This window comes from Eriocheir sinensis, chromosome 59, assembly GCF_024679095.1.
Source record: "Eriocheir sinensis breed Jianghai 21 chromosome 59, ASM2467909v1, whole genome shotgun sequence".
In the NCBI taxonomy this organism is placed as follows: Eukaryota; Metazoa; Arthropoda; class Malacostraca; order Decapoda; family Varunidae; genus Eriocheir; species Eriocheir sinensis.
The window spans coordinates 2,980,199-3,005,470 of NC_066567.1; the positions used below are offsets into that span (position 1 = coordinate 2,980,199).

The 25,272-nt window shown below is 42.8% G+C and overlaps 1 protein-coding gene across 1 annotated transcript in view; it reads left to right on the forward strand.

Annotated features, from left to right (window-relative positions):
- LOC126985370 (protein KIAA0100-like) overlaps positions 1-25,272 on the forward strand; it is a 62,507-nt gene that overhangs the window by 32,369 nt on the left and 4,866 nt on the right. The window contains exons 20-46 of the mRNA XM_050840147.1: positions 1,795-1,905; positions 2,541-2,677; positions 3,348-3,520; positions 3,992-4,156; positions 5,328-5,528; positions 6,104-6,195; positions 8,064-8,165; positions 8,648-8,781; positions 8,950-9,088; positions 9,554-9,635; positions 10,249-10,406; positions 11,297-11,449; positions 11,938-12,150; positions 12,718-12,819; positions 13,486-13,588; positions 14,243-14,452; positions 15,635-15,786; positions 16,725-16,919; positions 17,674-17,831; positions 18,910-19,027; positions 19,841-20,070; positions 20,452-20,599; positions 21,121-21,214; positions 22,155-22,253; positions 23,364-23,470; positions 24,070-24,282; positions 24,952-25,053. Of these exons, the coding sequence (XP_050696104.1) occupies positions 1,795-1,905; positions 2,541-2,677; positions 3,348-3,520; positions 3,992-4,156; positions 5,328-5,528; positions 6,104-6,195; positions 8,064-8,165; positions 8,648-8,781; positions 8,950-9,088; positions 9,554-9,635; positions 10,249-10,406; positions 11,297-11,449; positions 11,938-12,150; positions 12,718-12,819; positions 13,486-13,588; positions 14,243-14,452; positions 15,635-15,786; positions 16,725-16,919; positions 17,674-17,831; positions 18,910-19,027; positions 19,841-20,070; positions 20,452-20,599; positions 21,121-21,214; positions 22,155-22,253; positions 23,364-23,470; positions 24,070-24,282; positions 24,952-25,053 (3,891 nt within the window). The remainder of the gene's footprint in view (positions 1-1,794; positions 1,906-2,540; positions 2,678-3,347; positions 3,521-3,991; positions 4,157-5,327; positions 5,529-6,103; positions 6,196-8,063; positions 8,166-8,647; positions 8,782-8,949; positions 9,089-9,553; positions 9,636-10,248; positions 10,407-11,296; positions 11,450-11,937; positions 12,151-12,717; positions 12,820-13,485; positions 13,589-14,242; positions 14,453-15,634; positions 15,787-16,724; positions 16,920-17,673; positions 17,832-18,909; positions 19,028-19,840; positions 20,071-20,451; positions 20,600-21,120; positions 21,215-22,154; positions 22,254-23,363; positions 23,471-24,069; positions 24,283-24,951; positions 25,054-25,272) is intronic.

Below are 25,272 nucleotides of genomic sequence, written 5' to 3' on the forward strand. Positions count from 1 at the left end.
ATGGTGTGCGAGAGGGTTAATAATACTAATCTTTACCCTGCTATGTATTAACAAGCTTGACCTTTATCCTCCCAGCGTTCCCATGTGGGAACATATTTTTGATGGAAGATTTCTTCCTGTTTTGTTTGATTCAGTTCAAAACTATTAACACATGGGATACAATAGCGGACAAGGTTTGACACCGTCCAGTTACTCTAGATCAGGCTCTTTACATGTGGCATTGCACTCTTCAAACATTTCAGGAATTTTTGCACATTGTAGTAACCAGTAGCAGGAGTGCAGCAAACTGGTAACACATTTACTGCTTAGGATTTGTTCTGATTGGCAGCTCTTGTCTGGCCCAAATTAACCCTTTCATGCACCACCACGCGATTCGCGGCAAAACGGAATTTGTCTACATGAGCTTTTGACTTGAATCTCGTCAAAAAATTTTAAAAATTTGCCAAAAATTAGGTATCTTTCAGAATTGCGTCAAATTTTTTGCGTCAAAGATTCAAGCTAGACCTATAAAATAAACTAATTGTCAACTCTCTCGTGCTGTTGGATGTGAAGTGATAATTGCCCGTGGTTTAGTTGCCTCTCAGCAGGCAGCCTGTGAGCGCGACTCGTACCTTTAAATTGTTTTTTTTCAGAGTCAGTAAACTTTGCTATTTATTTGCATTTCTTGATATTTTTTTCTTTCATAAGGCAGAATAATCTCTTCCAAAACCAACGATATATAATAATGCCAGGAAAAAAGAATACTCATGGGTGAAATCAATAAAATTTTCTCCGCACAGTCAGGCCATTCTGCAAGGCCTCCTAGGGAGCCCCAAACGGATGTCGCAGTGGAAAGAGAAACTTGATAAACTTTTGGTGCATGAAAGGGTTAAGAGATTGGTGTCAATACTAACAAATATATAATGAAAATAAAGTAGAGAGAGGGCATGAAATTAGATTGTTCCCATATAGGAATGCTTTGATTTTGTATGCCGACACTGTGATGGCGACTTCAAAGAGTCAGATGTGAGGGAGCAGGATATAGTACGTCATTGCACAAAATCAGTATTCAGTAGCACTCATTCATTATCTGGTGAGTAAATTGATTTTAAATGGTTGTGTTATTCAAAGGCCACAGGTTGAATATATTATTTTGTGTGCAAACTAATGTCAAGTGTAGAAAGTCTGCTTACAACAGGTTTCAATGGTTGGAAGACGCCAGGCACAGAATAGAATTGCATTGTAAATCAGATCATCATAGAACAGCAATGGTTGATATGATTAACTGAAAGGCTGTAGGTGCTTGTGTTGATGTCAATCTTGTACAACAATATGAAAGTGAATGCCAATACTGTACTGGCAAGCGTTTTGAAGCGGTGTGGATGTTTTGAAGTTACTTTGTGGACGTGGGCTGGCAATTCATGGTAAGGATGAGCGGGTTGGACCTGTGCATAATGGAAATTACCTTGGCATTCTGGAGGTGTTGAGCACATATGACACTTTCTTGGCAGCACACATCAAGAAGCATGCAAACAGAGGTAGTGGGCACACCTCATACTTGTCTCATGTAGTTGCTGATGAACTAATTGGATTGATGGCAGAAAAAGTGCTGTCAACAATAACAGATGAAATTAAAAAAGGGAAGTACATATATATATATATATATATATATATATATATATATAAATATATATATATATATATATATATATATATATATATATATATATATATATATATATATATATATATATATATATATATATGCACACACACACACGTACACACACAAAGTCTACCTTCTCTTCACCACAGATAGAGGAGCTTCGCAAGACCATGTTCCTCTTCCCCACCGGCAAGATAGAGGAGCTGTACAAGAACCTGCAGGAGAAGAACAGCGAGACTTACATCAAGAGGTCCAAGCTGGTGAGTGTGACCCGTGTCCTCAGCACACCCACCCCTCTGTCTGCCTGTTTGGAAAGCCTCTCATAGAAGTTGTTGGGATTTGTTTTTTTTGCCTTCATTGCCCTCATCACACAGTAAAATGTTGTAAAAGATTAAAGAAGGATGTGAGTAAATTCAGTGTTTTCCTGACAGAGCAGTATATAAATCAGGGGAATATATTACCAGAAGTCATGTGTGCTAAAAAAAGCTTCACTGTTTTAAAGAATAGAAAAGAATGAAAGATAAGTAGAAAGGGAAAGAAAGAAATATAAAAGAAAAGAAAAAAGAGAAAAAGATAAGAAGAGAAAAGAAAAAAGAAAAATATAAAATAATTCCCGAAGGAAGCATTACTAAACATTTCATTGCTTTTGAATGAGTTGAGAGCATTTTCAGGAGTAGTTTTATGACCCTGGTGTTAGTGTGACCCTTCTTCTGTACCATGAACCTGAAGAAACACTCATTAGAACCCGACTGATCCCCTCTTTGACCTTTAGAAATAGTTGATGTGAGGAGCGAAAGTATCTTATAATACTGACCTAGGAGTTTGATCTTCTGTAAAAATACAATTAGGTAAAAACTATGAGGTCAGAACACCCATGAAGCCTCTCCACCCCCAGATGTATGAGTCAGCCCCAATGAGGACCCAGCTCTTCACCTGGACCATGGAGGACGTGGTCATCTTCGCCCTCGCTGACCCGACCTTCCACGGCACAGAGCGGGTCGTCCACCACATGACCAACATTGACCCTGACTCGTAAGGCCCCGCAGCCACCTGCCTGACCTGTGTTGTGGCTTGTTGTGCTTTTATATTGTTTGTTTCTGTGTCTGTCAGTCCTCCTGTTGGTGTGTTTGAAGAAGGTTGAGTTTGGTTAGGTTGGGTTGGGGTGAGTTAGGTCATCAGGTCAGGTCAGCTTAGGTTCAGTTATGTTTGGTTATGCATACAATAGGACATTGATTTAACATGAAAAGGGTACCAAAGAAACTTGTATTAATCAATATTGGGCTTAACTGAGGTGTTATCTCAGTGATTTTTTAGTTTATTACTGAAGAGAAAACTTAATACACATGCAAAAACTTTGAAAGAATTGAGCAAGGACTGTTCCTGTACAAAAAAAATGTGTTAATGAAAAAACAATCCAGTGAAAAGTAAAACAGTTAGAAAGCACTTAACCCCTCCACTGCGATTGGCGCAGATTTGCCTTCACTGGTAGCCTGGTAACATACTACCAGGTCTTTCTCTGCCTCTGTGGTGGATAGTGGAGTGTTTCCCATGTGGTATTGATATGCTGGATTTCCCATCCCAAGGTGCATGACTACATTTTTCTTCATTGAATTGTAGCAGCCACTTAATGCTCCACTCCTGTATAAAGAAAAATCAAATCTCACTCCGCCGCCACCTCCATCACCTCCGTGCCCCCCAACAGGCCATGGCCGGAGGAGGGGCAGCAGTTCTCGACGCTGTGGTGTCGCCTGGTGTCTGCGTCCTGCGGGGAGTGGAACTTCAGGCTGCGTGACTACCCTCAGTCCCTGCTGCTGATGAAGGACGTGGAGATCTGGGGCAGACTCATCGGGGCCGAGCAGAAGGCCAGCAAACGAGGTGAGGGGGTGAGGAGGGGTGTTTGGGGTGTGTTGTGTTTGGGGTTCGTTGGTTGACCGGGATTTTGACTGTTCTGTATTGTATATGTTGTTGCTGTATTATTATTATTATTAGTATTATTATTATTATTATTATTATTATTATTATTATTATTATTATTATTATTATTATTGTTTTATATGATTTACTATAAAGCGTACTGTTCTTGCTGTGTAATAAAACTGACTGACTAACTACCTAATTGTGTGGGGATGTGAGGGGTTAGAAAGGGGTGAAAAAGGTGTCTATGTGCTCTTGTGGGTGTGTATGGGTGTCTGAAGTGTGCTGTGGTGCGTGTGTATTGAAAAGTGGTTGGTGCCATAATTCATTCATCATTTATGTATGCCGATAAGTGGTCATTAACCTCACACACCATATCCCAGAGTCTACAATACCCACTAATCTACCCACCTTCCACCCCTTCACACACAGCCATCCGCACAGTTAAGGTGGAGGTGGGGGCGCCGTGGACGGGCGTCAGTGTCCAGCGCACTATGTCGGCCCTCAAGTTCTACCATGACTTCTCCTGTGAGGTCAAGAGCTTCACCGCTGCCTACGGGCCCTGCTGGGAGCCTGCCGTCGCCCAGTTCAACATTGGTAAGGAAGGACGAGTGCAAAGGAGAAGGTGGAAGGGGAGGAGGGAAGACGACGAGTGAGGATGAGAAGAGAAGATGGAAGAGGAAGGGGATGAGGATGGGAGAGAAATAAAAGGAAGAAGAGGAAGGAAGAGAACTAATGAGGATGGGAGAAGAAGATGGAGGAGGAAGGGGATGAGGATGGGAGAGAAATAAGAGGAAGAAGAGGAAGGAAGAGAACTAATGAGGATGGGAGAAGAAGATGGAGGAGGAAGGGGATGAGGATGGGAGAGAAATAAGAGGAAGTAGTAATAGAAGTCTGGGAGTGTAACCAAATACTCCACATCGCTTTCAGGAGAGGTACATGGTCACAGGATGGCTGAAGGAAGCAATGAATAAATATAATAATAATAATAAAAAGGGGAGCGTACTAACCTCCGTCCATTTCCCTCCCTGGCCATATCAACCAGTCACCCCACAACCCACCCACTCCCCTGTCCCTGCATTTCCATAATCTTCCATATTCTCTCGTCCTCTTTCCCTACTGCCACTCTTTGTTTCATTTTCTCTTTCTCGGCATCTCAGGTGTTGGGGGCTCCTGAACGGGCAGGTAATTGTGTCTATCTTATTTATTTATTTATTTTTATGTGGTTCCTATAGTGCCGGTAAGCTTTCTTGGGGCCCCAGCATGTTAGTGGCACAGGTGAATTATATTTATAGTGGCTGCTGTGATGTATGGCTCCTCCTTTTCTACCTGCTTCATCTCTTATAATAGTAATAATAATAAAAAGAGGAACTTGCTAACCTCTGTCCATCCTCCTTCCTTCCCCCAGCCCTGTCCCTGATCAGCCAGTCACCCCCACCCACTCCCCTGTCCCTGCATTTCCATAATCTTCTATACTCGCTCATCCTCTTTCTCTTTCTCTCCCACCACTTTTTCATTTTCTCTTTCTCGGCTTTTATTTATTTATTTATTTATTTATTTATTTTTTTTTTTTCAAAGGATGCAGCTCAAGGCCAACAAAAAGAGTACAAAAAAAAAAAAGCCTGCTACTCGCCACTCCCACGAAAGTAAAGAGTAGCCAAAAGAGAGGTCAATTTCGGGTGGCTTCATCTGTTTCATATCTTATAATAGTGGTAATAATAATAAAAAGGTACCTTACTGACCCTTATCCCTCCTCCCCTCCCCCCAGCCCTGTCCCTGATCAACCAGCCGTCCCGGGACCCCTCCGCCCCCCTGCCGTGGTGGGACAAGATGCGGCTGCTGTTCCATGGCCGCCTCACCCTCATGGTGGAGCGCATGACCCTGCTGCTGCACGCCTCCCTCGACCCCTACAACACCACCGAGGAGATGGAGCTCACATGGACCTCCCTCACCATGGACTGGACCAACGGTGAGGCGGACCACTTATCTCACTGCTTCTTCTTCTTCTTCTCCTTCTTCTTCTTGGGGGGGTGGGGGGCTTTTTGCCTTTTCCTTTTTTGCTTCTTTCATTTTATTTTTTCATCAGGTATATTTATTTTTTTGCATTTTTCACCAAGATTTTTTGGGGGATTTTTTTTTTTTTTTTTTTTTTTTTTCAAGTAGAATTTTTTGTTTTGTTTTCATGAAGATTTCTTTCTTTGTTTTTTCACTAAGTAAATTTTTTTTGTGTGCTTTTTCATCTAGTAAATCTTTTTTTTTTTTAGACTAGATTATTATTATTTTTTTGCTTTTTCATCAAGTAGATTTTTTTACAGTAAAGGAAGCAGCTGTGTGGTAAAACTAACATGACTTCTTTTTGATGCCATTTTTCACAGGTGACACATACTTTCTTTTATTTATCAGTGAAGGAGACTGCCCAAAGGCTCATAAGAATGTATATAAAGTGCTAGATCAAATAGAGTGAGTTGCGAGGTTAGCTTGTAAAAGAGAACGGCACGTGTTGTTTGCCTTCATTTATTTATTTATTTTTTCTCTTTTCTCCAGCCAAGGTGATCTTCAAGGGGGAGCTGAATGTGTATGTGCGGACGGCCTCCAAGTATGATGACGCCAAGCTGCTGCACCTCCCCAACCTCAAGGTGTGTGTGTGTGTGTGTGTGTGTGTGTGTGTGTGTGTATTTACCTAGTTGTAGTTTTACAGGGTTTTACAGGGCTTTACGCTCGTGTGGTCCCGTCTCCGTATCTACATTTATCCAACTTTTCCTTAACCTAGTACCAGCGACGGGCCAAATTTGTGGCTTTACTGTGTACCAGCGACGGGCCAAATTTGTGGCTTTACTGTGTACCAGCGACGGGCCAAATTTGTGGCTTTACCGTGTACCAGCGACGGGCCAAATTTGTGGCTTTACCGTGTACCAGCGACGGGCCAAATTTGTGGCTTTACCGTGTACCAGCGACGGGCCAAATTTGTGGCTTTACCGTGTACCAGCAACGGGCCAAATTTTTGCCATGATATAAACCCCCAAAATAGATGATGCATAAACTGATCACAAATGCGTTGATATATATTATGAAATGGTTTGTGCGTGTGATGATTTTTTTCTCATTTTTCTCGCTTGGAGGGGCCTTTAAGAAACATGATCCCCGCAGCTATCGGGTTAAAGCTTTGCACACTCCTTGCCGATACTACATCCTCACTTAGTCTGTTCCAAACCTCTATATTTCTTTGCGGGAAGCTATATTTCTTTATGTCTCTCAAGCATCTTCCCTTCCTCAGTTTTTTACTATGTCCTCTTGTGTTCCTGGTGGTGTGTGTGTGTGTGTGTGTGTGTGTGTGTGTGTGTGTGTTGATGGAGGGGGTAGAACTATGCAGAGTGACTCACCATCCATCTCTCTACCATTGCCTTTTCCTTCATTCTTTATCTATTTAATTAACTGTATATTTTTTTCTCTAACAGTGTTTTCTCCATAATTCTTTTCTCTAACTGACTACCATCCATTTCTGTTACTCATTGCCCAGCCATCTCTCTGCCCTTCCTGCCATTCCTTCTGTGTTTAGTTAAGTCATCCATTCTCTAACCGTGTCTTTCTCCGCACTTCTCTCTAACTCACTACCGTCCTTTTTCTGTGACTCTGTGCCCATCCATCTCTCCCCCATTGCCTTTCCTGCCATTTCTTCTTTCTAGGTAAGTGTTATTTTTTCCATACCTTTTTTTTTTCTCCTCATTTCTTTAACTCACTGTCATCCTTTTTCTGTGCCCATCCATCTCTCTGTCATTGCCTTTCCTCCCACTCCTTTTTGGTTAAGTTATCATTTCTCTACAATTGTCTATCTCCACCATTCTTCTCTCTATTTTAATGCCATCCTTTGTCAAAAACTCAGTTCCTCTCTCAGTTATCATTTCTCTACCATTGTCTATCTCCACAACTCTTCTCTCTTAACCTGGTAGCTGCGGGGATCATGTTTCTTAAAGGCCCCTCTAAGCGAGAAAAATGAGAAAAAATCATCACTCACGCAAACCATTTCATAATATATATCAATGCATTTGTGATCAGTTTATGCATCATCTATTTTGGGGGCTTTATATCATGGCAAAAATTTGGCCCGTCGCTGGTACACGGTAAAGCCACAAATTTGGCCTGTTGCTGCTACACGGTAAAGCCACAAATTTGGGCCGTCACTGCTACACGGTTAAGCCACAAATTTGGGCCATCGCTGCTACCAGGTTAACTCATCGCCATCCTTTCTTTCTGACTCAATTCCTCTCTCACTGCCTCTCCTCTCTGTCCCTCTTTACAGCCCACCATCTCCCTATCTCTCTCCCTCTGCCTTCCCCTCACCATTTCTTCACTATCTCTCCTAACTTATATTATTTTCTTCCTTTTTGTCCCCTTGCTCTCTCCCTTACTCTTTTATGTTACTCACAATCTCATTTTCTCTAGACCCCCTCCAGCCTCCCTTCCTCCATGCCTGTCACTCACCACCAGTCTCCTCGTCCCTCCACAGCTGACGATCAAGATGAACTGGCAATGTCAAGGGAATCCCAACGACCACCACTCCATCATGATGTGTGCGCCTGACAAGCTGCCTGAGTACTCCAGCAACCAGGTGTGTGGATGGGTGCGTGTGGGTGGGTGTGGGTGGATGGGTATGTGGGGGTGTGTTTGGGTGTGGGTGAGTGGGTATGGGTGGATGTTGTGTGATGTATTTACCTAGTTGTACTTACGTAATGGAGATATACATGGGTGGGTGGGTGTGGGTGTGTATTTACCTAGTTGTGATATATAGGAAGTGAGCTACAGTCTGGGTCGTGTCTCCCAATCTCAGCTCATCAAAAGTAAAGTTTGGGGCAGTCACTACAGCTTGATATATTTCTCTAGGTGACCAAGTCTGCCTGTGTGTGGAATAAATTCTATGTTCTATCTGTAATTGTATCATTTCTTATGTGTATAACTGTATAGTTCTCTATGTATGGATGTATAACTATTATTCTCTACATAACTATAATGTCTGTATGTGTGTAGAGCTGTATCACTGTGTCCATTTCTAAGCCCGTTTGTAACCGTGTATAATTTCTCACCCCCTCCCAGGAACACGACTCGTACCGTGTGTTCCGCTCCCAAAACCTGAACATGAACATCGTGCTGGAGACCAAAACCATAAAGAACAACAACACGGTGGTCACGCCCGTCATCGAGGCCATGTTCTACGGCAGCACACTCAGGTGAGGCCGCTAAGGGGAAGGTGCATGGGATGGGCTGTAGGGATGTTGTAGAGGGGGAGGCTGTGAAGGAGGGAAATGTACAAAATATGAAGGTTTCCGTGTAAGTATAAGTAGCGTCGCCTTGCCTTAAACTCCCCTCCCCTAACATGCTTCTTTCCGTCCCATCAGGTGGTTTGAGAATTTGAAGTTCATCCTGTCCGGCGTGGCTCGGCCCACTCGCCGCGGCCCGCTCTTCAAGAACACCAAGGCACGGAGGCCCCAACTCTCGCGGCACTACGGCACCGTCCACCTCTCCATCTCCTTCCACGTGAGGCCTGGTGGGGGGGATTGTTTGTGGGACATTGGGAATAGGTCAACACAATCATTTTAAGTGGTCCTCCAGCTAACATATATTTTTCTTGGGTCATAATTTTTCCCTACGTTCTTTATTAATGTTACTTGCTTCTTTCATCCTTTTCTTGTGTGTCTTTTTAATGTTTCTTGCTCCTTATGTGCTTTCCTTTTGTTCCTCGTCAATGTCCGTTTCTCCTTATCTATGTTCCTTGTTTTCCTTGTCAATGTCCGTTTCTCCTTATCTGTGTTCCTTGTTTTCCTTGCCATTGTTCTTTGGTAATTAAACCGTCCTACCTCTTTAATGTTCTGAGCTCCTTATGTCTGCTCCTTATGTTCCTTGTTAATATTTCTTCCTCCTTATACATGTTCCTTTTGTTCCTTGTTCATGTTCCTTGTTTTTTTTCCTCGCTCCTTATGTTCTTTGTGTTTCTCTTGGCAGCGGTTTGACGTGCGTTACTGGATGTCGGTGGGCGTCAAGAAGGGCTTCCATCTCAGTGGCGAGCAGCTCTACCTCAGCTCAGGTGTGTGTGTAGATGGTAGTCTGGTGATGCTTATCCTTATCTCGTCATTCATCTGTATATTTAGTCATCTATCTGCCCATCTGTTTATTCATCTGTTTACTTATGAGTTTTTTGTTTTGATTCATTTGTTCATTCACACTTCTAAAGTTCTCTGAAGTCTGCAATATCATCTTCTTATTCATCCTTGTACATATATTCATCTATTCATTCACCATTAATTTTCCAGCAATTCACCTATCTTATCCACACCACATAACAGTCCAACCATCCATTCATCCATTCATATATCCTTTCTCTCAGCCACGCACTCATCCTCTCATCCACCTAACCCAACAAGGACCATCTCTCACTCACCCCAGAGAGATGACAATATTTTCCCAGCTAAAAAAAAAAAAAAAATCTACAGTTGTTATTAAGTGTGTCCCCCCATAAAAGTCTCATGTGATGGTTTGATATAAATAATTTTGCCATTTTTAGTTTTCCTTCACCCCAGACATACGACAACAGTTTCCCAATCAAAAAAGCTATTGTTTAGCCTGATCCTGCTGTAAAAATCTCATGTGATGGTTTCATATAAATAATTTTCCCATTTTCTATTTTTTCCACACACCAGAGCACATCCTGACGCTGGTGCCGGTGAACGATGGGCTGAAGCACCGTCCTCGCAGCTGCTGGGAGGTGCTCTACTTGTGCTCGGAGCTGCGGCTGGCCCAGGTGTGGCTGCAGAGTGCCATGGAGGAAGACAACACCTATACGACAGAGGACCAGGAGGTGGGATGTAGTGTGTAGTGTGTGTGTGTGTGTAGCCTGTCATCAGTATACATCTTAGAGGATTCAAGTCGCTTAACCCTCTCGCACACCGTAAGTTTCCAATAAATTTCTGTTTCACTCACCATGCAATTCTCAGGCACAACCAACCTCTTTTTGCCGCCGCGATACTCTACATTCCCAGACGTATTTTACCCTCACATATATATCGTACCCCAATAAATTTGGTATCAATGGCTTCATAAAGACTTGCACTAGAACATGCACAAATAAAAATAGAGGAAAATAAACAATACAAACTCATTTCAAGTCTTCATATAGGTAGAGTATTGTAGACAATAAATCCTAAGTACCAACACTTCCCCACTTGCTAGGTCAAAATTTTGTGGGCCAAGTTTTTTAGCTGAATATATTTTTCGAAGTGGAATTTAGTGAGGATTCTTATTATATCCTCAAAATCCTCATACACCTATTAGTTCCCAAGTTACAACAAGAAAACTGTATTTTTTTCGAGGTGACCGACCCCTCCTCCCTCCACTCCTCCCTCCTCCTCATCACTCGTTCCCTCAACACCATATGCCATATGTTACCATTAAGAAATTTATCCCAACAAATGACGCCCCCAAATTTGATGCACTTTCACCAAAAACTTAATTTTTAATATTTTTTTAAAACTTTTATGACGCATTTCGCGTCATCGTGCGACAAGACCCTTGATGACGCGAAACTCGTCATTATGCACGAGTGGGTTAATATATGAGTCTAGTAATGCATCGCTCATGATTAAACCTCAAGTTCCTTATATGATTGTTTCACTTCACGATTGCTTTTCCAAGAATGTAACCCTATCATAAAGTGAAGGAGAGCTGTATGACAATGTTTTTTCTCTCCAGGAGCCCATCCTAGCGCCGGTCGAGAAATTCTACTTCCTCAACGTGAACAAGGTGGAGTACAAGCGCGAGACACCCACGCCCACGCCCACCGACACCATGATCGACCCCAGCCAGCACGAGCCCACCCACCGCCTCATCGTGCACGACCTCAAGGTGACCCAACGTTGACCGGCTCTTGTTCTTGACCCTGTAACCCTTGTTTGTTTATTTATTTATTCTTTTGTTTGTATTATATATCATTATTTTATTGTTTTATTTTTTATGTTTGTTTCATTCATTTTTGTTAGGTGGATTTTATATATTTACTCCTGTTTCTTGTGCATATTTCTGTGATCTCCTTTTCTTTTTCTGTTCATTTATTTATCTTTTTATTTGTATTACATTTCAATATCTTATTGTTTTATTTTTTGTTTCTTTCATTTTTTTTTAGATAGCTTTTATATTTATGTTTCCTATTATTTGTGTGCATTTCTATGACCTTTTCTTCCTTTTTTACTTTATTTTTTCTAGTTTGTAATACATTATGCCAAAAATTTCTGCTTAACCCAACCTCAGAAGTTTTTTAAACAAACTCAGGTCTTTACACCACCCCAAACCAAGGCTAACCTCACCTAACAGTCCCCACAACCCCACAACCACAGGGCGTCTGGACCACAAACAACCGCGACATTGTTCTGGCGCTCTACGACTCATGGACCAAGAGTCAGCAGCTGCGACGCAACCTCACGCCGGACATCATCAAGAACTACAACCCTGACGCACCCACCACTGCCGCTGCCACTACACAGAAGCCCCGCAGCCGCTCCCTTGTTGACAACGCAGCGCAGGGCCTGGCCTCACCCACGTCACTGCAGGTATACGGGAGATGTGGTGTGGGTGAGAGGGTGATGTATACTGGTGGATGAGTGTGGATTGTGTTTATTTATGTGTAAGTCTGTTTTAACCCGGTAGCTGCAGGATCATGTTTCTTAATGGTCCCTCCAAGCGAGAAAAATGAGAAAAAATCACCCCTCACACAAACCATTTCATAATATATATCAAAGAATTTGTGATCAGATTATGTATCATCTCTTTTGGGGGGTTTATATCATGGCACAAATTTGGCCTGTCGCTGCTACACGGTAAAGCCACAAATTTAGCCCGTCGCTGATACTGGGTTAATATACAAGATTTTTTTTAGATATGTATTACTCTTGCCATTAATTATTACTACATATTACCTCATGTTTGAATATAGTAAATGAAAGCTCAAAGTAATAATAGAAACTGTGATGTGTGTCGTGTGGTGTGGTAAGAGTGAGAGGGTGTAAGTAATGTGGGAGTGTATCAAGTCTCCATTATACTAATTCACAAAAAGGCGACACATAAGACTCAAAGAACTACCGATGATGGCAGTAATGTGACGGATATTTCTTTCCAAGGTTCCGCCGGTGCAGTCCACGCCCTCCCCCATGACGAGGCTGCAGTCCGGCCACGCCCAGGCCATGCTGCAGCAGCTGATTGCGGAGGCCGACAACAACCAGGCAAGTGTTCAGATGTGGTCGCTGTATTCACCAGGTTTAGCTTTCTTGTAGCGTAACTCTTGAAAAGGCACTCACTTACTCATCTCTTTACCTCCTCACGCACTCACTCACTCACTCATTTCTTTATCTCTCCTTTCACTCACCTCTACTTTCCATTCACTCACTCACTTACTCACCTATCTCTTTACCTCCTCCACTTGTAATGTAACTCTTGAAAAGGCACTCACTTACTCATCTCTTTACCTCCTCACTCACTCATTTCTTTATCTCTCCTTTCACTCACCTCTACTTTCCATTCACTCACTCATTCACTCACTTACTCACCTATCTCTTTACCTCCTCCACTTGTAATGTAACTCTTGAAAAGGCACTCACTTACTCATCTCTTTACCTCCTCATGCACTCACTCACTCATTTCTTTATCTCTCCATTCACTCACCTCTACTTTCCATTCACTCACTCACTTACTCACCTATCTCTTTACCTCCTCCACTTGTAATGTAACTCTTGATAAGGCACTCACTCACTCACTGACACACCCACTCTTTCACTCTCTCACTCATTCATTCATTTCTTTACTTCCCCACTCACTCACTCACTCACTCATCTCTTTACCTCCTCACTCACTCACCTCTTCACCTGCTCACTCCCTTGCTCCTCCCTCAGGTGGCGTACAGCGAGGACTGCTCCAAGGAGTACGAGAGGGACCAGGTGCTGCATGGGCTCAAGGCGTGCACCAAGGACGACGTGATCCACAAACGCTGGCTCAGTGAGTGTGTTCAGGGCCGTGTTTGTTGGCGGTTTACTTGTTGACAGTTACGGAAAAAAATTAACGTTATGTGTGGGCTTTGTTCCCTTAATTTTTTGTGCCCTCGGTTGACTGATTGACATGGTGATTTTCTGAATGTTTGATGCACTTGGTTATTCACTCACACACACATGCACATATACGCCTTCCACCCCAAAATTGATCTCTCTTGTGGCCACTGATCTATACATACTTTTACAGGAGCAGTGATTGTTGGGCTTGTTTGTTCTCATTTATTATTGCCTTTGAGCTGCTTCCATTACTGTAAAAATGAAAAAATACTCACACACATGCAAACACACTCATACCCACTCATTTAATTTCTCCTTAACTTATTCACACACAATCACTACCTCATTATCTTTTCCATTCACATGCACACACACTCATGCCCACTGATTTCATTTCTCAACCTATTCACACACATTCACTCTACCTCATTATCTTTCCCATCCACCTGCACTTGCTCCCCTCTACCACACACACACATGCATACTCATTCCTGCCTTCACTCATTCACTCCCTCACTCACTCCTGCCTTTCTCCCTTACCCACACAGTCAAGTTAGCAGGCACACACTTCTCTCACTCATTCCCCGCACCCTCACCCCCACAGTTGAGTTAGTGGACAGCCAGGTGCTCCTCAAAGGCTGCGAGTCACAAGGGTACGTCATCCTGAGCGCCGCCAAGTCACAGATCCGCCAGCAGATCCACCGGCCCGTCTGGCAGGACCACTCACTCGTCACCAAGACCACCTGGATCGGCTCCCTCCAGTGCATGCAGTATTACGCCACCGTCAGCGCGGGGGACAAGGAGACGCAGATGGGTGAGTGTGGGGGGGTAGTAAGGCTTGTCCAAGGGGGGATGAGGAGACTGATGAGTGAGTGTGGGGGTTGTCTGGGGGAGTTGGGTGTAGGTGCAAGGGAAGAAGGAGAGACAGATGGGTGAGTGTAGGGGTTGTCTGGGGGGGTTGGGTGTAGGTGCAAGGGAAGAAGGGGAGACAGATGGGTAAGTGTAGGGGTTGTCTGGGGGAGTTGGGTGTAGGATGGATGAAAGGGGGACAAGGAGATACAGATGGGTGAGTGTGGGGTTGTGTGGGGTGGTAGGGTGTCGGGTGTGGGTGGAGGGGAACAAAAGAGAGATAGACGGGTGACTAGGTGAATGTAGCCTTGCTTTGGGGTTTGGGCGTGGATGGAGGAATTGATGTAGTGTAGGCTTGTCTCTGGGCAAGTTTGGGTGTGGATGATGGGGGAGGGATGGGTGATGGTGGGGATAGGTAAATGTAGGTGTGGGTGGTTGAGAGATGGGTGAGAAGTCTTGATTATCTGGGGGGGGTTGGTGTGGGTGGTTGAGGGATGGGGTGAAGTTGGTGATGGGTGAGTATAGGTTTGTCTCTGCAGTGGTTTGGGTGTAAGGATGGATGAAAGGATGATGTAATGGTGGGTGAGTGTGGTTTGGGTTTATTTGTAAGTCTGTTTTATTACACAAGATTTATTTCATATTACTCTTATGTACTGTGAATTATTACTACATATTATCTCATGTTTGAATATAATAAATGAAATGGCAAAGTAATATTAATAGAATCCCTGTAATAGATCCCATGACTAACACCTGATTTTTTAGACGTCATATTAGTCTCCATTTAACAGTTATGTGGCTGTTATTTTTTTACCTGTTTTTCAAGGCATAGTCAGTTGGTTTTGCTGATTTCCTTATATCACTTTTTATGACTTAACTGACTTGGCTGGTTTAACTGAAAAGAATCTAACACTTCCAACAAACTACGTCCCAAAAATTAAATTAAAAAGTCTAACTACCCACAGGACTTAATAAATAGTAATAACACTTCCAACACTTGTAGATAACTGCCCCAATAACTCTCCCAAAACTGGAATTAAAAAGCCAAACTACCCACATTACTGTTCATAATACTAGTACGACATTAAGAAAACTCCAGCATAATCATCATAACTATCATCACCACCTCCATCACCATCTTCCACAGACAACATCATGTGGCTGACAATGGAGAACATCATGGAGAAGGACGCGCAGGTCATCAACGAGATTGCGGACATCGTGGGCAGCGGGCAGTCCGTGGGGGGCGTTGTGAGCCAGACTGTGGGCACCATGGACGAGGGGGACGACGAGCTGCAGGTACGTGTGGGTGGGGGAAGGGGGGAGAAAGGGTGCTATGGGGTGGTGATTGGGTAGAAAGGTTCGTCACTGCGCTCATTCATTTTTTTATTTATTTTTATTTTTTTATTTATTTATTTATTTATTTATTTATTTTTTTTTTTTTATTATATATGGTCGGTATTATAAGATATTTTCGGCTCTCACATCAGCTATTTCTAAAGGTCAAAGAGGGGGGTCAGTCGGCTTCTAATGAGTGTTCCTTCAGGTTCATGGCACAGAAGAAGAGTTGAACTACCACCAGGGTCATAAAACTACTCCAGGAAATGCCCACAACTCCTACGAAAACCTTGTCAAATATGTGTTCTTGGGCAATGAAATGTCTTTTAATACGACCCATATACTGATTTATTTATTCTATTTATTTATTTGTTAGTACTCCTTCCCTCTCCTATTCAGTAAAGTTACCCCCTCACGCACACATCTGTTCCCACACATTAAGTCTTTTGCTATGCTCATTTATTTTTGTCCTTCCTTCCCACTCCACTCAGTTAGTTTATCCATTATTTAATTTTTGTCCTTTGTCCTTCCTTCCTTTCCACTCCACTCCAGTAATTTTATCCCCCCTTCCACCACTACCACCCTCACAGCTGCATCATATAGTGTCTCGATGTACATATACTCATTTATTTATTTATTGTATTTATTTATTTGTGCTTTTTCACTCTCCTTTCTAGTAATTTTATCCCCCTCCACCCTCCTTTACCCGCACATATAGTGTTTCAGTATATACTCATTTTTCTTTTTTTTTTTTTTTTTTTATAGCCTTTCTCATTCCACTCAGTAATTTATCCCCTTCCACCCTCTTTCCTCCACATAGTGTCACGATATATTTACACTTTTTTTTTTTCTACATCCATCCCTTTCCCACTCAATAATTCCCCCCCTTCCCCCCACAGCTGCAGCGCATTGTGTCACGGTGCAGCTGCAGTTTCTTCTATGTGTCATATGGGGAGACTGACCTCGACATGTCCATGATGGAGGACATTCAGCAGCCCCTGCCAGAGGACGACCTGTGGAACCGCAACGTGGAGGCCGTGGACACCTTCACCCTCGCCCACGAAGACCTGTGTGCCTCCACCAACTCGCTGCAGGTAGGGGGGCGGGGGGGATGGGTTGTGGGGTGATGAGTGGGTGGGTGAAGTATACGAAGTTTCCTTTTTTGTTTATTTTCGTCAATTATTTCTTTGCTAATTTATTTGGTTTATCCTTTATTTTTATTTGCCTATGTGATTTTACTCTTAATAAATCTATGTAATTATTTATTCATTTTATTATTTGTGTGTTGTTTTCTCTAACAACTTTATTTCTTTATTTTTTATTTGTTTATTTTTCTCTTTATTGACTATTAATTCATTAGTTTTTTTTTTCTCTTTTCACTAACTTTATTTATTTACTTATGTATGTATTTATTTATTTATTTATTAGTTTTATTTATTTAAACTTTTCTTAGATAATTTATTTTTTATATTATGATTTTTCTCCTTTTGCTAATATAATTTGTTCATTTATTTTTTATTTGTGTGTTTTCTCCCCTTATACTCATTTTAATGATTTATTTATATGTATTCATATTATTTATGCATGTTTTCTTCTCTTATTACTAACTTTGTCAATTTATTTGTCTACTGTATTTGTGTATTCTTTTGTCTTTATTAACTTTATTTATTTATTCCTTTACTTATAGTTTATCCATGTTTTTTCCTCTCTTTTCACTACTATGCAGGCGGCTCTGCTTGCTGCCTAGGTGAGGGGTTGGATGGGGTTCTCAGACGATGGAATATCAATACAATTCCTTTTTTTTTTCCGTCAAACTTTTAATGTATTGATATTCACTTTTTTTTTCAGTACAACATGGTGGTGGACATCCTGAACAACCTCCTGCTGTACGTGGACCCCAAGAAGAAGGAGGCGATGGAGGCGGTGGCGCGCATGAGGTTCCAGCTGCAGCTCTACTCCTGTGAGGACCAGCGGAAGCCCATCATACGCCTCCAGAACCAAGTCAGGTGAGGAACAGAGGGAGGGAGAGGTGAAGGGGGACAGGGGTGGCTGGAGGGAGGGAGAGGTGAAGGGGGACAGGGATGGCTGGAGGGAAGGAGAGGTGAAGGGGGACAAGGATGACTGGAGGGAGGGAGAGGTAAAGGAAGACAGAGGTGGCCAAGTCAGGGGTCATATTCTCAGATGCTTACAGGTCTCATAATAATATTTCCCAAGGCCCAGTGGTGATTAGTTGGGTTATCATGAGTGTTTTAATGGTGCAGAAGCCTCGTCAAACTATCACCAGACCCATAAAAACTACTCATGGAAATATGAAATACCCACAACATTTACAAAAGTCTTATCAAATGTAGGTGTGTGTGAGCCCTAAAATGTTTGAGAATAAAGACACAAGTGAGGAACAGGGGGGAGAGGGTAAGGGGGACAGCATTAGCCAAGTCAGGGGAGGAACAGAAGGAAGAGGAGGTTAAGGAGGGATGGACAGGATGGGAGTGTGCGTAGGGTGAAGACTAGAGAAAAGGTTAAAGAAAGGATCATAGAGAGGAAGGGTGTAGTGGAGAAGTGAGGAAGGGAAGACAGGGCTTAATAATTGAGGGGAGAGAAGAATGGGAAGGTAAGGGAGAGGAGAGAGGAGGAGGAGTTTGAATGTTTGGTAGCTATAGTCAGTTAGTAAGGAACACCCAGTGGTTCAAGTAAGTACAGTAGCTAGGGCTACCCCGTGCTTCCCTCCCTTGCTGTCGCTGATATTGGTTCTTGTTTCTTGCCTAAAATGTTAATAAAATTCTCCTATGTTGAATATTACAATGTTTGAAGTCTTATAAAATAAATATCATATAACACTAAAATAATGATATTTTACCCTGAATACCTGAAATTCCATGAACCACATTCAAAGTTTAAAATATAATGACCGACATTTAAAAAAACAAACAAAAAAAAGATTAGGTTTATTAAAAAAAAAAAAACATGGTTTAAACCACTTGGTTTAAACCATTGGTTTAAACCAACCCACCCTGCAATACCATCACCACCACTACCACCACCACCAACAACAACAACAACAACAACCTGTCCCCCTCTCCCCAGGTACCACCTCTCCCAGCTCCGTAGCCTGGAGAAGGAGGTTTACCTGGTGCAGAGGCAGCTGGACAAGGACCCAAACAACATGCAGAAGAGGAAGGAGAAGAAGGAACTCGAAGAACAGGTGAGACAGACAAACAAGTTTACCCGTATCTACCTGTTTACCTGTCCATTTGCTTACTTAATTACTTCCTCTTATTAGATGCATAGAGGTGAGAGTTTACATGTCTACCTATCTGAAGAGAGGTCAAGTTTAGTACAGGAGGCCAGAGGAGAGGTCAAGATTACTACAAGAAGCTAGCCAGAAGAGAGGTCAACTTCAGAACAAAAGGCCAGAAGAGAGGTCACGTTTAGTGGGTCAGTTTAGTGTATGGTGACTGTAGTATACACCCAGGTAGCCTTAGATCAAGTTTTGTGGATATAGTGGGTTAGTTTAGTGTATGGTGGCAGTGGCTGAGTGGTTAGCACACTGGGCCAGCATTCACCGCGGCACGGACAACGTCGATTTGAATCCCCACGCTACCACCTGGGATTTTTCAGTCACCGCCGAGTGGCCTAAGACTACCCACATGCTGTCCTGAAGGCCACCCATCAACTCAGACTCTAGAAGAAATCATCCAAGTGAATCAAGAATGAGTTCCGGGGGGCAGCATGAGCCAAGCATAACTGGCGCCACTATAAAAATTGCCTGCACCACAATGGGCTTGGGTCGACCACCAGCTAGGCCCCTGAAGAAAGCCTACTGGTGCTAAAGGCTGAGATATAAAAAAAAAAAAAAAAAAAGAAATAAAAAAAAAAGAAAAAAAAAATAATAATAATAATGTTCACCCAGGCAGCCTTTGGTCAAGTTAAGTGGGGTTTAGTGGGTTAGTTCAGTGTACGATGACTAGTATACTCCCAGGTGGCCTTAGATCAAGAGTCCTCCTTATCTGCACAGGTGTCTGCGTGCAAGGAGCAGGTGAACAGCCTGAGCGAGGAGCTGGCGCTGCGCATCCACTGCTACAATGAGTCGCAGCTGTCCGCCAACCACAAGCTGACGGCCATCGGTGGGGACAAGCAGGTGAAGGTGATCCGCATGAACGAGGTCTACTTCCGCAAGGCCCAGTGGCGGCTCACCGAGGCCGACGGGCAGCTGGGCATCGCAGACCTGGTGCTCTCAAACTTCATGTGAGGGATTTTTCTTCAATATTAATTTTATTTGTTTATTATATATTTATTCATTTTTTTTGTTATTTGTTTTATTTGTTTTTTATCATATTTTTTATTTGTTTTATTTATATATTTTTTATCACATCTATTTTTCTACTACTTGTTTATTTATTTTATGTCATATTTATTTATTTTTATTAATTGTTTTATTTATTTATTGATTGATTGTTTGTTTTTCTTTATTTTCTTATACTGCCAAATCTAGCATGAGCACCTTTGAATTTTGTTTGATGCTGTCTTCCTGTCTCTCTGGCACCTTTTCATTCCCAGGCAGGCTCATGCACAGTGCTGTCTTCCTGTCTCTCCATTTTGTTCCATCATCTTCCTCTCCCTTCCCAGATACACCAAGAAAACCAACGCCAACGACAGCGGGGAACACCTGCTGGAGCTGGGCTACATCACCATGAGGAACCTGCTCCCCAACCAGCCCTACCAGGAGGTGCTTATGCCCTCGGAGCTGCAGATGAACATGCCCGTGGACCGCCAGGTGGGTGGTGGTGATGGCTGAGTCTTGTAATTCTTGTAGGGAGGGTTGTCTGTTAAAAAATTGTTGAGTTGTGCAGAGTTGAGTCATCAGTGTAGGAGTGGATAGAACAATTTGTTATGGAAAGATCATTATGAACAACAGAAAGAGTGTGGGAGATAGAACAGAGTCCTGCAGGACACCACTGTTGATAGGTTTAAGGGAAGAGCAGTGGCCATCTACTACAGCAGAAATACATTGGCCTGATAGGAAGCTGTAGATAAAAGTACAGAGAGTGGGATAAAAACTATAGGAGGGAAGGTTAGAAAGCAAAGACTTGTGCCAGACTCTATCGAAAGCTTTTGAGATGTCTAAAGCAACAGGAAAAGTTTCACCAAAATGGCTGAGAGAGTCCGTAAGTAAAGCAAGATGATCACCAGTAGAATGCCCCTTGCAGAACCCATACTGGCGATCAGAGAGAAGGTCAGAAGTTGATAGATGCTTTGTATACTGAGATTTTGGTATTAATCTCCTTTTTTTTTCAGAGGACGTTGAGGATCTACTGTCGGGAGAAGCCTCCGTGCGGCGGGATCTCCATCATTGAACACTTTGAGATCAACGTTGTGCCACTTAACATTGGTGAGTCGGCCTCCTCGGGGGAATGTTATGTTAATATCGCTCCACTGTACTCCATCCTACTCCCTTATCTTTTTTTGTCTCTGTAACATAAATGAGTCTGCCTGTATATAAAGATGTTCTGAAATTATTATTATTATTATTATTATTATTATTATTATTATTATTATTATTATTATTATTATTATTATTATTATTATTATTATTATTATTATTATTATTATTACTTCCTTTATTAGTACTTTTCTTGTCTCAACTGCCCTTCATTGTATTCCATGTTATTGTTACTCCTTCATCTGTTTTAATGTCTTGTTTATATATACATGAGTCATCTTGTATGTTAAAATGTTTCTAATTTTTCTCTCCTTTTTGTTTTCGTCTCAACTTTTCTTCCTCATATTTTATTTTACTTTTTTTCACTTTTTTGTCTTCTTTATATATGCACGAGTCAGTCTCCATGTTGACATATTGCTCAATTATTCTTTTTGTTAATATTTTTCTTGTCTCATCTGTCCCTCTTGTTTCATCTCAGTCTCTCATCTTTCCCCTTCAACATGAATGCGTCAGCCGCTATGTTAAAATGTTTCTGAATTATTCCCTCCTGTATTTATTTATTTTTCATCCCAACTGTTATTTAATCTTACCTTCATTGCATTTCATATTACCCCTTACCTTCTTTCACTTTACTTAACTTTTATATTAGAGTGTTTCTACATTAGTCTTCCCCTTTTCATCTTCCTCTCCTGCCTCATTTATACTGTAATGTCACCTTCCTCTCACATTATCTTACTCCCTCGTCTTTTTTTCCACCTTACTTAAACATGGGCCTTAATATTAAAATGTTCATAAATTCTTCTTTCCCTTATTCATCTTTTTTTTTTTCTTTTTTTTTCATGCCTCCTCTATGCCACTGCCTCTTACTAATGGTGTTCCCCTCACCCAGCGCTGACGTACCAGTTCTTCAAGACCATGATGAAGTTCTGTTTCCCGGACAACGCCACGGAGGAAGAACTGTCGGGAAGGGAAGTCGGGGTCGGCACAAGTAAGTATCGGGTGGTGGTTGTTTTGGCGATGGTAGTGATGGAAGAGGAATGAGAAGTACTGTTATAAACTTATGTGCTTTCATGTGTCTTTTGCTTTTTTTATTCTCCCTTCGACGTGTATTGAGACTGTGTGTTTCTGTAGCCATCTGTGTGCTGTAAGGATTGGCTAAAACTGATACAACTCCTTCCCTCAAACTCAGTCACTCGCCCTCATTTTCTTCCTTCTTCCCTCTTTCTCCTTCCCTCTTCTCCCCACCTTCTGTTTTCCCTTCATACTTCCATTCCTCTTTTCATCCCTCCTTCCCTCTTTCAGTCTTTCCATTTCTCCCTTCCTTCCCTCTCCTGCCCTTCTCTCTCTCCTCTACGTTCCTTCTTCCTTCCTTCCTCACCTCCCTCTCTTCTCAGGTCCTTCCTCTTCTTCCTTCTCTCTCCCCCACACTCTTTCTCTTCTCTACTTTCCTTTTTCGCTCCATACCTCCATCCTTTGTCCCTCCACTCTCTCCCTCTCTCTGCTTTTTCTCCCCTCTCCTTCCCTCTTTCTGTTCCCTACTGTTCTTCTTCCCTCCATACCTCCATCCTTTGTCCCTCCATTCTCTCCTTTCCTCTGCTTTTTCCCTCCTCTCCGTCCCTCTCTATTCTCTACACTCCTTACCTCCATACCTCCATCTTTTGTCCCTCTGCTCTCTCCCTCTCTCTGCTTTTTCCCTCCTCTCCTTTCCTCCTTTCTTGCTTACCTTTACCCTCTATTCCTCCCTTCTTCCCCTTCTTCCCTATTCCTGTTCTCTACTTTTCTTCCTCCATCTATTCCTCCCCTCTCTATTTCTTTTTCATTTCTTCCTTCTCTCCCTTCCTTCCATCTCTCCCACCCTCTGCTCTCTTTCTTCCTCCTATATCTTCATTCTTCCTTTCTCCCCTCACTCCTTTCTTTCCCTCTCTCCCTCCCTCTTTCTCTTCTCTATCTACATACTTTCTTCTGTTTTCCCACCTCTTCTTTCCTCCTCACCTTCTCCTGATCCCACACGTTCATGCTGTAGTGTGACCCTCTTCTAACACCATACTATCTCATCCCCATCGTCGCCTTCTCCGTCGCCTCGTCTCCGCCACCCCAGACCAGAGCAAGCGTGGCACCAAGAAGCAGGCATCAATAAGGAAACCACACGTCGAGTCCAGCTTCTACGTCTCACTGCAGGACAAGGATGATGTGGAGATTATGAAGGTGGGTGTGGGTGTGGGTGTAAGAGGGAGAAAGTGTGTTAGGGAGGAGAGAAGAGATGGGAAGAGGGGTTTAGATATGTGTGGAAGGGTAGAATGGGTATGTGGGTGTGTTACTTTACTCACCTGTTTGTTCTTACTGTTTGTTCTTACTTATTTCTATTTGTTCATACCTGTTCATTTTTACCTATTTCCTCTCACCTTTCTGTAGGAGCATTAGGTTCGGCAATGTCTGATTAAGAGGGGCAAGGTTGGTTAATCCCTCTCCATCCCTCTCCCCTTCACTCTTGACCTCACTCCATCCCTCTCTCCTCCACTCATGACCTCCACTCTCTCCCCATTTATTTTTACCTATTTTTTTGGAGGGTTAGGTTAGGCAGTTTCTATATAAGAGGATTGAGGTTAGGTAAGGTTCCCTCTCCATCCCTCTCTTCTTCACTCGTGATCTCTCTCCATCTCTCTCTCTTTCACCTACAGTCTCCACTCTCTCCATTTGTTTTTACCTGTCTGTAGGAGTGTTAGGTTAGATAGTGTTTGGTGAGGTAAGGTTAATCCCTCTCTATCCCTCTATGCTCTACTCACGACTTCCATTCCCCCTCACAGCAAAGGGCAGAGCAGAACAAGCTCTTCGTGTACATCAAGATACCGGAGCTGCCAGTCAGGGTGAGCTACAAGGGCAAAAAGGAGAAGAACCTGGAGGACGTGACAATGGTGCGGCTCGTCATACCCACCCTGGAGTACCACAACGTCACCTGGACCTGGCTGGACTTCCTCATGGCCATCAAGCAGGATTCCAAGTCTGCTCTGCTCTCTCAGGTGTGTGTGTGGGAGGGTTAGGGAACAGACCTGAGGGTGGGTGAATATAGGTAAAAAATTGGTTAGGTTAGGTTAGGTTAGAAGGTAAGGGGAAGGGGGATTGAATTGAGTGAGAGTAAGGGTGGTTTGTAATGTGTGTTTTAGGGTTTGGTTAGGATGAGGTAAGGGTTACTTAAGTTTGGTTAGATTAAGATAAAGGGAAAGGGGGATTAAATGGAGTAAGGGTGGTTTATAATGTGTGTTTTTGGTTAGGTTAGGATAAGGTAAGGGTTAAGGGTGGGTGTGTTTGGGTAAGGGACGGGAGTGGTGTGTTTAGTGGGTTAGGTTAGGTAAGATAAGGGCAGGGGGGAATGGAGGGAGGTGTGTGTGTGTGTGTGTGTGTGTGTGTGTGTGTGTGTGTGTGTGTGTGTGTTCACCTAGTCTAGTTTACGATATGGCTTGTTAACAGTATAGGAAGAAGAACCATCAAAATCTCACTCACTAACCCTTCCCACTTTTTCCCTTCCTCACCAGGCCATCAAAATCTCACTCATTAACTCATCCCTCTCCTTCCCTCCCTCATCAGGCCATCAAAATCTCACTCATTAACTCATCCCTCTCCTTCCCTCCCTCATCAGGCCATCAAAATCTCACTCACTAACCCTTCCTTCTCTTTCCCTCCCTCACCAGGCCATCAAACACAAGCTCAAGCTGGCGCACTTCAGGGCAGACGATGCTGCCGCCCCCAATGAGGAAGAAAAAGCTCGCCTCCTCCTCGGCAGCAAGCTCATGGTAGGTAACGATGGTAGTGATGATTGTGTTGATGGTAGTAATAATGGCAGTGATGGGAATGATAATGATGATAGTGATATTGATGATTATGGTGACATTAGTGATGATGGTGATGGTGATGATAATGATGATAAACTTTACTCTTGTTTTTTTTTTTCCTTCCTCCTCTTTGTACCCTTTTTATCTCCTTTTCTTCCTTCTCATTACTCTCCCTTTCTC